Genomic DNA, 13139 nt, shown 5'->3' with positions numbered 1-13139 from the left:
AACAATATACAAAAATATTCGTTAAAAGAACTGGGAGCTTGTTCTGTTCTTGTGTTGGTAGATTAGATTTTATAAAATGAGGGACGGGCCACCCACAAAACTGTGGGAAAGGATTGCGAAAGCGTGGGTACGGATTGAAAAACCGAAGGTACGGTGTACAAATCTGAGAGCACGGATTGGAAATTCGTGGGTACCGTTTATTTATCCGTGGGTGTGATCTGTTAAGCCGAGAGAACAATTAAAGAATCTGTGAGTATGGTTTATAAACTGAGGGAACAAATTGCAAAACTGTGGCAACGGATTTGCAGGTTTTGTTTTAGTATTTCCTACAGGTGACTTCCCAGGCTCCGTACTATGATCGCTTTCCTAATTAAAGATTTTTTACTGCCCTTTCGGTAGGCCTTCTGCTCTAAAACAGAAACTAATTCCTTCTTTTCAAGCACTTATGATCGCACAATGCCCTCTTCTGTTCAGAGGGAGAACAACATTGGGTTACGTTATTTTTATGCTCCCCTTTAGACATTCTGTTGATGTTATGTTGCACCTACATGTCAACTAACTCTCATTAGAGTATTGGGTACATAAAAGTTGAGTATTAGTAGACTGTTAGGGGTAGGCTTAGGGTTAGTAGAATAAGTTGTTGAAAAGTTGCAAAGAAGGCAAGAGGGAGAATCAAAATAAAGTGTTAGCAGATTGAGCCGACAGTCTACTAATAGGCCTACTTTAATGCAAGTTAATTGACATGTAGGTGAAAAGTTACTTAAAGTCAACTGAATGTCTGGGGACCATCAAAATAAAGTGTTACCCAACATTTAATACTTTGTTAAAATGTTTCATTAAAAATTAAGCAAGCATTTACTCTACCAGTCAAGAGTTTGGACACACTTGTCTGAATTTATGTTTCTCATGATCTTAATGATATGATTGCATCAATCTTTTGGCTTATGCAGAAATGCTTGAATTTAGTTTAGTAGAATATTGTACATCTATACTAATGAACTTCTTTACAAACCTAAAAGAATAAAGTGAAATTGGAACAGATATTTTTAGGGACATAATAATAACACCAACAATAATAAAGAACAGGACTGTGTCCAAACTGAGTGACAGCGAGACCTAAAGTCTACATTACATAAACTACCAATGACAATGAGAAGACGCTGACAAAGATAATTTATTTCCAGTGTTTTTGTTTTCTTTGCAGTTGGGAGTCACACATATGAATATTCAGAGGTAAGATGAAATCTGGAAACATAAGTATGAGGTCATGCATACTCTTCCGAGGAATCACATGCTGGCTACACTGGTCAGCTCGGACAAAATATGTGACTTTTTAACAAAGGTAACATACACAAAGAAATATACACATTTAAGTTATTGCCTCAATAAAAGACCAGGGTAAAGACATATCCAGTGGCAAAGCACGAAATGACTTAAGACTATGACTGATGAAGCAGTGGAAGCGCAGGGTCTGCTTTTGCATCGTTTTGTATAAAAATTTATTTTTCTTCTTCTTTTTTTTTTTTCTGATAAAATTCAGTCATTCATTCATAATACACATTCCATATTAACAAACAACAAAATTAAGAAATGGCACCTTTCCTGTCACCAGAACCAGTTGAGAGGCACTTTTTTTGTAAAAAAAAAAAAAAAATCCTTGTAATTTCACCACTTATTTGCTGTCAGTTTGTAGTTTGCATTTCAAATGGTTTAACATGACACCACCCAGTAAGCCTGGTACTGCTACAGATGTTCAGTCTCTGGCGCTTTCGGTTTAGCACTTACTTTAATCCTGTAGAAATATAAAAATATTTCATTCTTCTTCCACATTTATGTCTGGCTGTTATGATGCACTGTAAAAGGGGTTTCCACAGCACACAGCTCAGAAAACAGCCCATATCAGGGCTAACCTTCAGAATAAAAAACAAAAACCAAAATACTTCAAGTACAGACATTATTTACATTTTTTCACTAATGAAAACTGCAACAAGCAATTTACGTGTTAGTCAATATAACGGCAAGCATATTACATTCTTCATACGAGTAACATCAGGAGTTTTCTTTTTTGTCCTAATCTTGGACAAGATGCCTTTTCTTTTCCTTTGATATCAGTATCCTTCAGTAACAGTTTCGCAAATGCATGTCTGTCCAAAAATTGTGCTGTCGCAGCAGCAGAGGCTGTTGGTAAACATTGGTATTGTACAGCCTCTGAATATCAGGCCACTTCACCGTCATGCATATATTACTAGCTTTCAAGAAAAGATCTCCAGTACTGATCCAAAAAAATGAGTCAGATAACTCAAAATTGTTAAAATTACTCCAGTTACTTTTTTATAAGCCTATACATATAGATATATACAATTTATATTTATAATATATATTCATATTTATAGATACTTTGTTTAAAAAAAGGACAGGGGGATGGAAAATAAAGGTGGAGTAACTTTAGCTCTAAGTACATTCATTCATTTTTAAGGCCTGATCACACCTATGTGCATGTTTGGCATGAAAATTGATCTGTTTTGCCTTTTTATACCAATACATAAAAATGGCAGGTTAAATGAAAATGTAATCTGACAGTAGGGGGGCGCTTATAGAAAAGCAGAAATACCCCGGTGACCCAGGTACATAAAACGCTGCGCAACTATCAGAATCTGACACCCGCTTGTCACGAGGAAAGAAATTCAAACAGTATTTACATGATTTTAAACAGCCATTTAGATATTTGTATTTGCTATGATGCTTATCAAACAGAGACAAGAAACCTGGTTTTGGATTCTTCCTCTGCTATTCACAGCCGTTTAGCAAAATAGTCTCTTTGTAAGCACCACCAAGCCGTAGTTTTATCTAAAAGCAGCGGCTCTAGAAATGTGACCAAAAGCGCAAATCTTTCTTTGAAGTGCAGTAGAAAAGAGATTAGAACCCCGTGTAAGAATTCTGTCACACTGACAGCATGCAAATGTTCACATCGGTCTGAACAGATGCAATAACAGTTTGTGTCAGTCTGAACAGATGCTGTTTATTCAGATGAAAATGTTTATCGCACCCAATTTTCACACCAAACATTCATCTTGGTTTGAACAGGCCTTTACACACACATTATGACACACTTACACACATGCAGATGATTCTTTTCTTTTAAAGATATTGGTAGAATCGTGAGCGCACCACTTGGGCTCCTGACAATTTCTGTGGATGAGCATCAGCTCCAGAACTCAGGCTGTTTTTGGATTTGCCCTTTGACGTGCCTCCGTTTACTTGTTCAGAGCTGGATTGGGGACATGGAGAGGCAGAAGGAGCCAGTTGCTCAGCACTTTGCACACCTGCATGGGTATCTCCCGCTTCTGCTGTACTTATCCCAACTTGACCTTCCAGCTCTCGACTGGTTCGACGATGCTCACAAGCAATCCAGTCCCGGATAGACAAGTCCTGAGAGTCGCACTTGGGTTTAAGGCGCTCCACAGTGGACAGTTCGGCACCTTGGTCCACCCCACCCTGTTCCCTCCAGTCATGAATGACATCTAGTTCAGCAAAATCCCGCTGGCCACCCAAAGTATGGCGTCGCCGGATGCTCTTCTTCTTACTACGCGTCTCTGTAGAGCGAGCTTTCTGCGTGCCAACACCGAACATATCATCAGCGGAGGCACGTAGACGGAACTTGAGTCTCTCTGTGATTTTAAGATGCCATGCTGGCTCAACTCTGTCCGATTCAGTTCGCAATGGGGCACTCAGGCTGCTGGTGGAACGGCCTCTCTTCATCACTTCCAGAACTCGAGACAGTCTATTTGATTCATTCTTGCTGACCCCGCCACCAGCTCCTGCCTCCACAGATGAATCGCTGTCCGTCTTTTGTCGCAGGGATCGCCTCCTAGACAGAGAGTCACATTCTATCAGTTTATGGGAGGGCAGCAAGCGGCAAGCTAGTTTGGGTGTGTTGTTTCCACTATCTTCCGTGGTTGGTATGTCTAGTCTGGCGATGCCAGGGGTAAACATTGGGAAGTCACTCTCGCTGTCCGTTTCCATTGGTCGTCCCTCACTGATGAGCTCACTGCGCTCGTCATCTGCCTCGTCTCCTCCCCGGCTTTCAGTCACGGACTGCACCTCTGGGCTCAATGTGATGGATTCTATTCCCGTCAGGAAGGTGGTTGAGGAAGTGGTTGAGTAGTCTGAGGTAATAGAGCTCACCTCTGCAGTCACTGAAGCCCCCCCATAAGCTAGTAATAGCTCAGGGGCCGGGGGTGTTGTTGTGCCCCATTTCCGAGGTCTGGTTCTGGGACCGGAGGGTCCAGAGCTCATAGTGCCCAAGTCTGAGGTGGTCTCATCTAACTGTGAAGAACGATCCGAGACGGATGATTTGGGAGGACCAGAGGTGCGGCGGATGACACCGGGTGAACATGAGAGCTGGGGCAAGAGGGAGAGAGTTGAAGAGGGTTTGTCTTTCATAAAGAAAGAGTTCCTCTGCTCCTTCTTGTTCTTTGGGGTGGACTCTGCATTTATGCTGTTGTCTCCTACAAGTGATTTTCCGCATGGGCTGGACCTGCCTCCATCCTCCTCCTGGCTTTGGTGATTCTGCTTTTGAGTTGGGTTATCCTTCTTGGTGAAGACAATATCAAGGTCGTCGTCAGAGCTGCTGGGTTGCAGCTTCTCCTTGTGCTTCTTTCGTTTGCGGTTGGCCGCAGCAAAGATGGAGGAGACTCGTGGCTGAAGGAACTCGCGGCTGCAGTGGTCCTTCCCTGATCCCCAGGAGCCCTGGACACAAAGAGAAAGAAAGAGTGACAGATTCAGTCACAAGGAAAACAAAACAACCTTGTAATCCAATGGGCCATAAAGCACTGAGGCCTAGCGAGAAAACATGGAATAAAAAGCCCAACCGCTGCCCTTGCAGGTGGCTAAACCCAGAGTACTCCACCTGCTTCTCTGATAGCAGCACAAATCAGAGGTTGAAGGACTGAACATAGAAAGAAACATTAGAGACAGTTACAGAAGTCCAAATGAGGCTTCTTTTTCAGAACAGCCACATAGCATAAGAGGCACCCGCAACACCGACAGCAATGACACATGGAAAAAGCTGCATGGGTTGCATTTGAAAATAAAGCTGGAGCCAGATGACGGGAATGGGAATGGGAATGGGAATCCATTTAACGGTTCTTCTAGTACTTTTGAGGAAGAACCAAATACATGATTCTAACTAAACTGTACGATATACTGTATTTTGTTTTATATTATATTAGTTTTTTGTTCAGTATTGTAAAAATACTAAACAAAAACGAATAATTTTGCAACAGATTTTCTAGCTTTTTAAATGTAGTTTATTACAACAAGTAATGTCCAATGTTTATCTTTAGAAAATTAGAAAATACATACAAAATATTGTCATATGGACAACTTAAAGGAGTAGTTCACTTTAAAAAAAACTTTTGCTGATAATTTACTCACCCCCATGTCATCCAAGATGTCCATGTCTTTCTTTCTTCAGTCGAAAAGAAATTAAGGTTTTTGATGAAAACATTCCAGGATTTTTCTCCATATAATGCACTTTACTGGGCACCAAACGGTTCAAGGTCCAAAAGACAGTTTCAGTGCAAACTGTTCAAAGGGCTTTAAACGATTCCAGACGATGAATAAGGGTCTTATCAAGCGAAACGATCGCTCATTTAAAAAATAAATAACAAAGTTTAAGTTTTATAAGCTCAAATGCCCGCCTTGCTCTGTTCTGTGTGACTCTCCTGTTCGAACTCGTTCATCAAAATGAACGAATCTTTTTCCGAGTCAATTCGTTCATTTCGTTCGTTAAATGAATCAAATGACTCGTAAAAAGATTCGTTCATTTTGATGAACGAGTTCGAACAGGAGAGTCACACAGAACAGAGCAAGGCGGGCATTTGAGCTTATAAAACTTAAACTTTGTTATTTATTTTTTAAATGAGCGATCGTTTCGCTTGATAAGACCCTTATTCATCGTCTGGAATCGTTTAAAGCCCTTTGAACAATTTGCAGTTTGCACTGAAACTGTCTTTTGGACCTTGAACCGTTTGGTGCCCAGTAAAGTGCATTATATGGAGAAAAATCCTGGAATGTTTTCATCAAAAACCTTCATTTCTTTTCGACTGAAGAAAGAAAGACATGGACATCTTGGATGACATGGGGGTGAGTAAATTATCAGCAAAAGTTTTTTTTAAAGTGAACTACTCCTTTAACATAGCAATAATACTTGTTTGACAAAGTGATGACTTCATTCAGTGAATGCCAGTCTTATTAATCCAGTTATTAATTCAGTAAATGACAGTGAATATGCTGTTTTAGATTAGTTTGAGAGACTGATTCATTAAATAGAATAGTATGTGTCAGACATTCAATAACTGTTAACTTAGCTGAACGTCATGAAGATAATTCAGTTGTCACTTCGGTTAATACTTTTCTAAAAAATGGTTCTCGATTCCCACCCCTAGGCAGAAATGCTTAATGCACGTTCTAGCAACAATTCATTTCCCCGTTACACTGAATGCAGTGCATGTTCAAAGCATGACATGATGGCCTCTGATCCATCTGTCCAACTGGCTCTCGGGTGCTACAGTGGGAGTCGTGGAGCGTGTCAGCCTGGTGCAAGAACTACACTCACCCATTACACCTGATTTATCAGAAAAGTGGCCACAGTCCAAGAATCAAACTCACCTTAGATTTAGCAGAGTCACTGGTTGGTGAATCTGTGGAGTAAAAATAAATATAACACATGGTTAGTGGCATGTGCATGTCCTCATACTGATCTCAAACAAACTGATATACAGAGATGAGTAGAGAAACATATGCATTAAGAAAGGTTGTGCATGACGAGGAGAGCGCGGCAAACAAGGAAAGAGAGGTATGGTGAGCAGGCGTGCATGCAGACAAACAAGTGAGCGATGTTTTGTTGGAACGCTCAGATATATATTCACCAGTAGGGAGCAATCTTTCACGAGTAGGACCATCCAGCAAACACAAACAATATAGTAACATGAATCTGGCACGAAAGGAATTTTTTTGGTTGCAAAAGAGATCAGCTGAACATGATGAACCTCTTTATGAAGGATGCATGGAGAGTGACACAACACCACCAAGAGTACAGATGAAATGATAACGGTCTTGCAGAAAGTGTCAGTGACGGATATCATTGAGTGATATTTATTATATGATCTATATGAACATCTGATTCTGACATACTGAGATCCTTAAAAGGAGTTATACAGAACCTTGATTATCTTAATGATAAGAAGAAACCAGACAAATTGTTAATTAGAACACAACTATAATTCAAAGTAATCAATGCAAGTTAAACTCATCTGTGACATTCTGTGTCAATTATCACAGAAAATAACTTTGACTCGTCTCTAAGTAAAAACGCATTACCAGTAACCCTGTAAACATTCAAATATACACGTATATGTATACTTAATATAGACCTAAATTAAACTTCTTCTGGCTATATACATAATATATGGACATACATTTTGAACCTACTGTACATCTTCATCATGCTAACATGTATAATGACGCATAACCAGAAGTTTTTTCTGTATATAACAGTAATCTAACTGATAAAAGCCCGTTTAGACAGTTTTACAACTTGAATAACACATAATAGCTTCAGCAAAAATACAAGTTTCATATACCTTTAAACCATTCCCCCTTAGACTTCCATTCTAAGTGCATTACAGTACAATTTTACAGACAAGTCAAACTTATTTTCTGCACGTCTCAGATGCTGTCCACACAGCTTAACTTGCTTTGAGCCGGGAATATTTCTTTAAGTGGAAAATGTTGCATTTCACCAATTAAATCTACAACCCTTTACACTCAAGAACTACGTGCATGATGCAGAAATGATTAAAAATGCTCATCTACATTAATTGAGGCGTTAGACAAGGGGGGTTGGATGTTTAAATGCTGGTTCTGGTCTAATGTGTGCTGTCGTGACCACAAATGAAGACGAGACACTCACGGCATGAACCAAGGTAAGAAGTGACAGGGGTCAGAGAGGGGCTAGCTATGCAGAAAAGATGACACTATGGGAAGACAGAATGCCAGCAAGGAAAAGTTAAAAAATTGATTCGCTGATGTCTTTGCTCCCATTTCATTTTCCATGGCGAAGACTAGAATTTTTTGGAGGCTTATTTCTTCTGTGTCCAGCCGAGCCCCCCCTGAACACCCCTTGGTGGTGACAAATGGTATGACCGAGTGATATTCAGAGCCGAGTAGCATTACCATGCTGTCTCTCCGTTTGGCCAGCGTTCAGAGAGAGAGAGAGAGAGAGAGAGATAGAGAGGGGCGAGAGACGGCGAAGAGCCTTTGAGACAGCAGCACTGCTCTACGCCAGGTAAACTCACAAACCACTCACGCCCCACAGAACCCAACACTTCTGATGCGCTTCCCCTTTGCACTTTTTTGCTCTCTTTTCTCAGTCGCCCACTTCATAAAATGCGAGGGTGTCGGCAGACTAGGCAGCTACACTGCGGGCAACAGTCCTCCCTCTTCCTACAGTTCCAGCTTCCCATCACGGACCCTACTGAGTCCATCAGTGACATCACGGTGTGATAGACTCCGCCCACTTGGCCTGTGTCAAGATCAGTATGTGTGAATGCTGGGAAAGCCTTTAGGACACGCGACAGAGGGGCACTAGGGACAGAGGGATCAGAGATTGACAAGCGTGCTCTGCGGTTTGGCCTTAGCTGTTAGTTTGTTCTCTCTTGGAGAAAGAACATGACGTGTTAGTGCAGAAGTCGGCAGAATTACAGAGACGACCCAGTGGAATTTGGACACGTAGAAAAAGAGACGTACACACTAAATGGTTGAATCTCACGGAAACGATCGTATTTCTCCCCAAAATTAAAAAAGAAAAATAATTGTATTTTGCATATAGTAGCCTATTACATTTTACCCTTTCTGGTAACACTTTACTTGAAGGGGTGTGCATAAGACTAACATGACACCTTCATAATCATGACATGACACATGTTATGAATATGAAGGAAGTTGTATGCATGTTTATGACAACTGTCATTAAGTGTCATTTGCTCAGTTATGACATTTTTAATGCAAATATGACATTGTTTGAGATGTCTTTGTTATGACACCTTGACATAAACCAATACATCATAACCTGTCAGTGTCTTTGTCATGACAACTTGACATTACTAAGACAACACAACCTGTCATAAACATGACATAGCAGATTAATTATCAAACTTAAGAAACCACTTAGCTTTATTGGTTAACATTACATTAAACTTTCAGGTGGTTGGTTTTGACATTGGCTGTCATGAAGCCATTATAACTTTTTAATGACAAATTCAATTTGTACCACTGTAGTTGAGGTCACGAAAAATATTCATGACACAGTTATAATGCCCTCATGACAGCCAGTGTCAAAACCAACCACATGACAGTTTAATTTAATTTAATGTCAAGTTGTCATGACAAATACACTGACAGGTTATGATGTATTGGTTTATGTCAAGATGTCATAACAAAGACATCTTAAACAATGTCATATTTGCATTCAAAATGTCATTATTGAGCGAAAGACACTTAATGACAGTTGTCATAAACATGCATAAACCCTACTTCATATTCATGACATATGTCATGTCATGGTTATGAAGGTGTCATGTCAGTCTTATGCACACCCCTTCAAGTAAAGTGTTACCCATTTTGTTAACATTTTCTTCCAAAATTCTCATTACAGTAATGCTTCTGAATATTCTTAATTGTCATGGATGCAAAACAATCTTAAATGTTAAAAATAGCCTTAATTGTCCTTGTGCAAAATATATATATATATTTTTTTCCACTTATTTTTAAGTGAAACATGACAGTTTTTGACATGTTTTGTGAGATTCACAAAACAGAAATGGGAATAAGTCAGAAAGTTTCCAAAATTGACAAATTAAATTAGGTAAAGGATGGAGAGTAAACAAATCATAACCAAATAATTCAAGATCGCACCAAGCAAGCTAATGTAGGCAAAACATTTATAACATGTTGCCTAACAAACTCGCACAGGCATTGTAATTAAGCCATAGCACAGCTTTTGTTAAAAACATAGAGAAGCTGCTTCTGTTCTCAGAAAAGCAAAGCAGTTTTCATCAAGAAAGTTTAAACATATTATTGTAGCCGTTTTGTTTTAGTTTAAGACATAGTTATACTTTGCAGCAGGGTGTAAAAGGTGAACCCGTGGCAGAGAGGGTCCAACCAAGGGCACATGTTACCTGACACTTCCCCGGGAGAGGTGCCTGTCCGGCCGATGTTGGTCAGCAGGTGGTCGATGTTAGGCACAGGCTGAGACTCCACAGCACTCTCCTCCTGGACTGTAGTCTGAGCAGACACACAGAAAGAACAATTCACTGAAGAGTTGCAATGGCTTAGACAAAGGAATGAAAGCACAAGTAGAAACTAGTTTTTACATTTTCGGAAGAAAATGTGAGTGGTTCGTTCCCCCACGATCTAGGGTGTTTTGGGTGATTTTTAGTGTAGGAGTTCTGGGTGGATGCTAGGTGCTACTTGCTCAAAAGAGCACATCCAGAGATACACTCCAAAGTTTAAAGGCCCACTGAAGTGCCTTGGACGCGCCTTTGTATGATGCGTTGACATCATTTCCAGGCTCCTCCCCCTTTTCAAATAGCCAATAGCGTTTAGTTTACCTAACAGAGTGCAAGTCGTACTTGAGAGCACCATGGAAGCGAATCCGAGCGCTGATGATACGTTGGATTCAATAGTAGAGGTGTGAATAAATTCTAGCCATTTCATTCTTAACCAATTGGAAAACGGAATAAAACTCGAGCGTTTGAGAAACCGAACACACATCTCCAACCCATATTGCTCCGTGATGTGTCAAAGGTGGCTTTGGCCAGGTAGTATTTATAGCATAGGGGGCGGGACGCTTTAGATTCTAGAGAGCATTTGATTGGAGAGATGATGTGATGAGAAGCTGAAGTTCGCAGTAATGATAAAAATCCGTGATAAATTTTAGTGGAAGTGAGGGACTGTAAAGCCCAATTTATACTTCTGAGTCGAACTCCCGCCGTAACTACGTCGTAGGCTGTGTGTAAAACGCGCACCCTTCGGCGTACCCTGACGTGCACCTCTCCAAAAATGTAACGACGCGTCAATTCTAGGCAGACCTCAAGCGCTGTGATTCGTCTACTAGAACCCCTTTCTCGGGATTCACATGCTCCCTCTGCATGTGTAATTGCGCGTCAACGCGGACCACGACGCAGAAGTATAAATGAAAACCATATACTTATAGGCATAGCCTACAGTGTAGAGGCTCCGGTGTAGGTCCGACGCAGAAGTATAAATAAGCCTTTAGTTTTGAATGCTTATATCTCCTAAATGCACATTTTTTCATTGTTTTGGAAAATCACAAGCTTATTCATAACCTTAAGGCTAACATATTCATACTAAAAGCTAAAGAACTTAAATTTAGATTTCAGGGGGCCTTTAAGAGTTACTTAGGTTTAGGGGTTTGCTCAAATCCATTTTCCACTGCGAGGGCTAACAGTGTGTTGGGTGAGGCCAATAGCCTCGGACCTTGAGCCGCAAGGCCAAAACCAAGCTGTGTTTCCACTGTTGGACCAGTAGCCTCACAGCGCTACCCTAAAACCCGGCCTTAACACAACACAACGTCACACAACCCCACTGTTTCACCAGCAGGGGAAACCTAGCGGACTGAAAACTAACTAGTGCACATCAAACATGCTGAATCAAACTGTATGTATCATCATACAAGATGCGTTCTGAGGATGTTTGAGCGATCTCTCCCATCACACTACACTGTTATCCCTTCAGTCAGAGCAGCAGAGGGAGCTCACGAGCAGAAAACAGGAGTTATGTAATTTATGACATACACAGATGCAAAATCCCGTATCAACAAAAGCACAGGAAAGAGACAGATGAAACATGAAACCAAATAAATACACTATAATAATCATAAGCTTTGTCCAAGTTCTTCAAGCAGTCTCAGGTATTTCTATAATCAAATGTGTATTTATATTATGGCAAAGGATAAGTAGCTTTTAGCACCGCAAATATAATTTTGCCTCATTCTGTGATCAGAATCCCCATCGGATTATAATCAGAAGGTATTTCACATACTTGCTGGTGTCTGAAAGTGAGTTTTGATCTGAAAGTTGTTTTAAATGTCTTTAATGTCAAGGTTAGCTGCTATCCTGATATGAAAACATTCGAAACGAGCATCGGTGTCTCTTAAACTCCGCCTCTGTTCATGACCACTCCTCAAGCCCCTATTGGCTCACTTTGGTATTCGGTGGGCCAAAAATCCCAGACTGTTGGCCCCAATGAAGCACCGGCGAGGCCCGATCAAGCCCCGGAAGTGAAAGTGGAAATGCGACTTGCCCAGGCACGCACTAGCATATTCTCTTTTGGCCCGACAGTGGAAACACAGCTCATGATGCCTACCTTAGCAAAAAAAACTAATAAAAGAAATAGTGGAATAAAGAAAGCATCTGTACTAATACACACCGTAGGCTCCTTATCACCCTCCTCGGTGAAGAACCAGTCGTACTGCAAGAGAAAACACCAGACTTCATTCAGAAATGTTTCACCAAAGGTCAAAAACATGACATTTAAAAGTTACTTTCTTTTCACATAAGAAGAATGAAGAACTCACATGCTGAATGAGCGTTTCTACAATCTTGTATTGGTCTGGCATGTGTGTCACCATGTGAGTCATATTGTCTTCAGATGTTCTCACTAGTGTTGGGCCGAACACAATGGCCAGATTACGTGGCTCCATCTGACACAATGATAAATGAGCAAAATGAGACATTTCTCCCTTTTCATACTGTATATGAAAAACAAAGAGAGTGTTCACGTGCATTCTTGTTCCGTATGTGTCCTTATTGTGTATGATGTGCAGTAACTCTAAAAATGACTTTCCTTTTTGGTTGACGTCACCAAGCCCTTTTAATTTTCAGCTATACTCTCCGATAAATTTTTGGTCCATAAAAAATCAACTTTTGAATATCTTTTTTTTGCATGCATAAAACTTCTTTTCACGCTTACCTTTAAAAAAAGAGCTTGAAAGCAAATATCTCCATCACTGAAAATCTGGCGGAAAGCTTGCAATGTCTCGAGAGCCCTGTATT

At 40.5% G+C, this 13139-nt stretch overlaps 1 protein-coding gene across 1 annotated transcript in view; it reads right to left on the bottom strand.

Moving 5' to 3' along the window:
- Positions 1–2892: 2892 nt before the first annotated feature.
- Positions 2893–13139, bottom strand: part of LOC130084430 (rho GTPase-activating protein 21) — a 59598-nt gene continuing 49351 nt past the window's right edge. The window contains exons 21-25 of the mRNA XM_056249854.1: positions 12662–12787; positions 12514–12555; positions 10242–10347; positions 6673–6704; positions 2893–4749 (exon numbers count right to left, since the gene is read on the bottom strand). Of these exons, the coding sequence (XP_056105829.1) occupies positions 3139–4749; positions 6673–6704; positions 10242–10347; positions 12514–12555; positions 12662–12787 (1917 nt within the window). The 3' untranslated portion in view covers positions 2893–3138. The remainder of the gene's footprint in view (positions 4750–6672; positions 6705–10241; positions 10348–12513; positions 12556–12661; positions 12788–13139) is intronic.

The sequence above is a fragment of the Rhinichthys klamathensis genome, unplaced genomic scaffold (assembly GCF_029890125.1).
Source record: "Rhinichthys klamathensis goyatoka isolate OS25496 unplaced genomic scaffold, OSU_Roscu_1.1 h1tg000064l_1, whole genome shotgun sequence".
Lineage (NCBI taxonomy): Eukaryota > Metazoa > Chordata > Actinopteri > Cypriniformes > Leuciscidae > Rhinichthys > Rhinichthys klamathensis.
The sequence above is the reverse complement of the archived record's forward strand: the minus strand, read 5'-3'. Positions and strand labels throughout refer to the sequence as shown.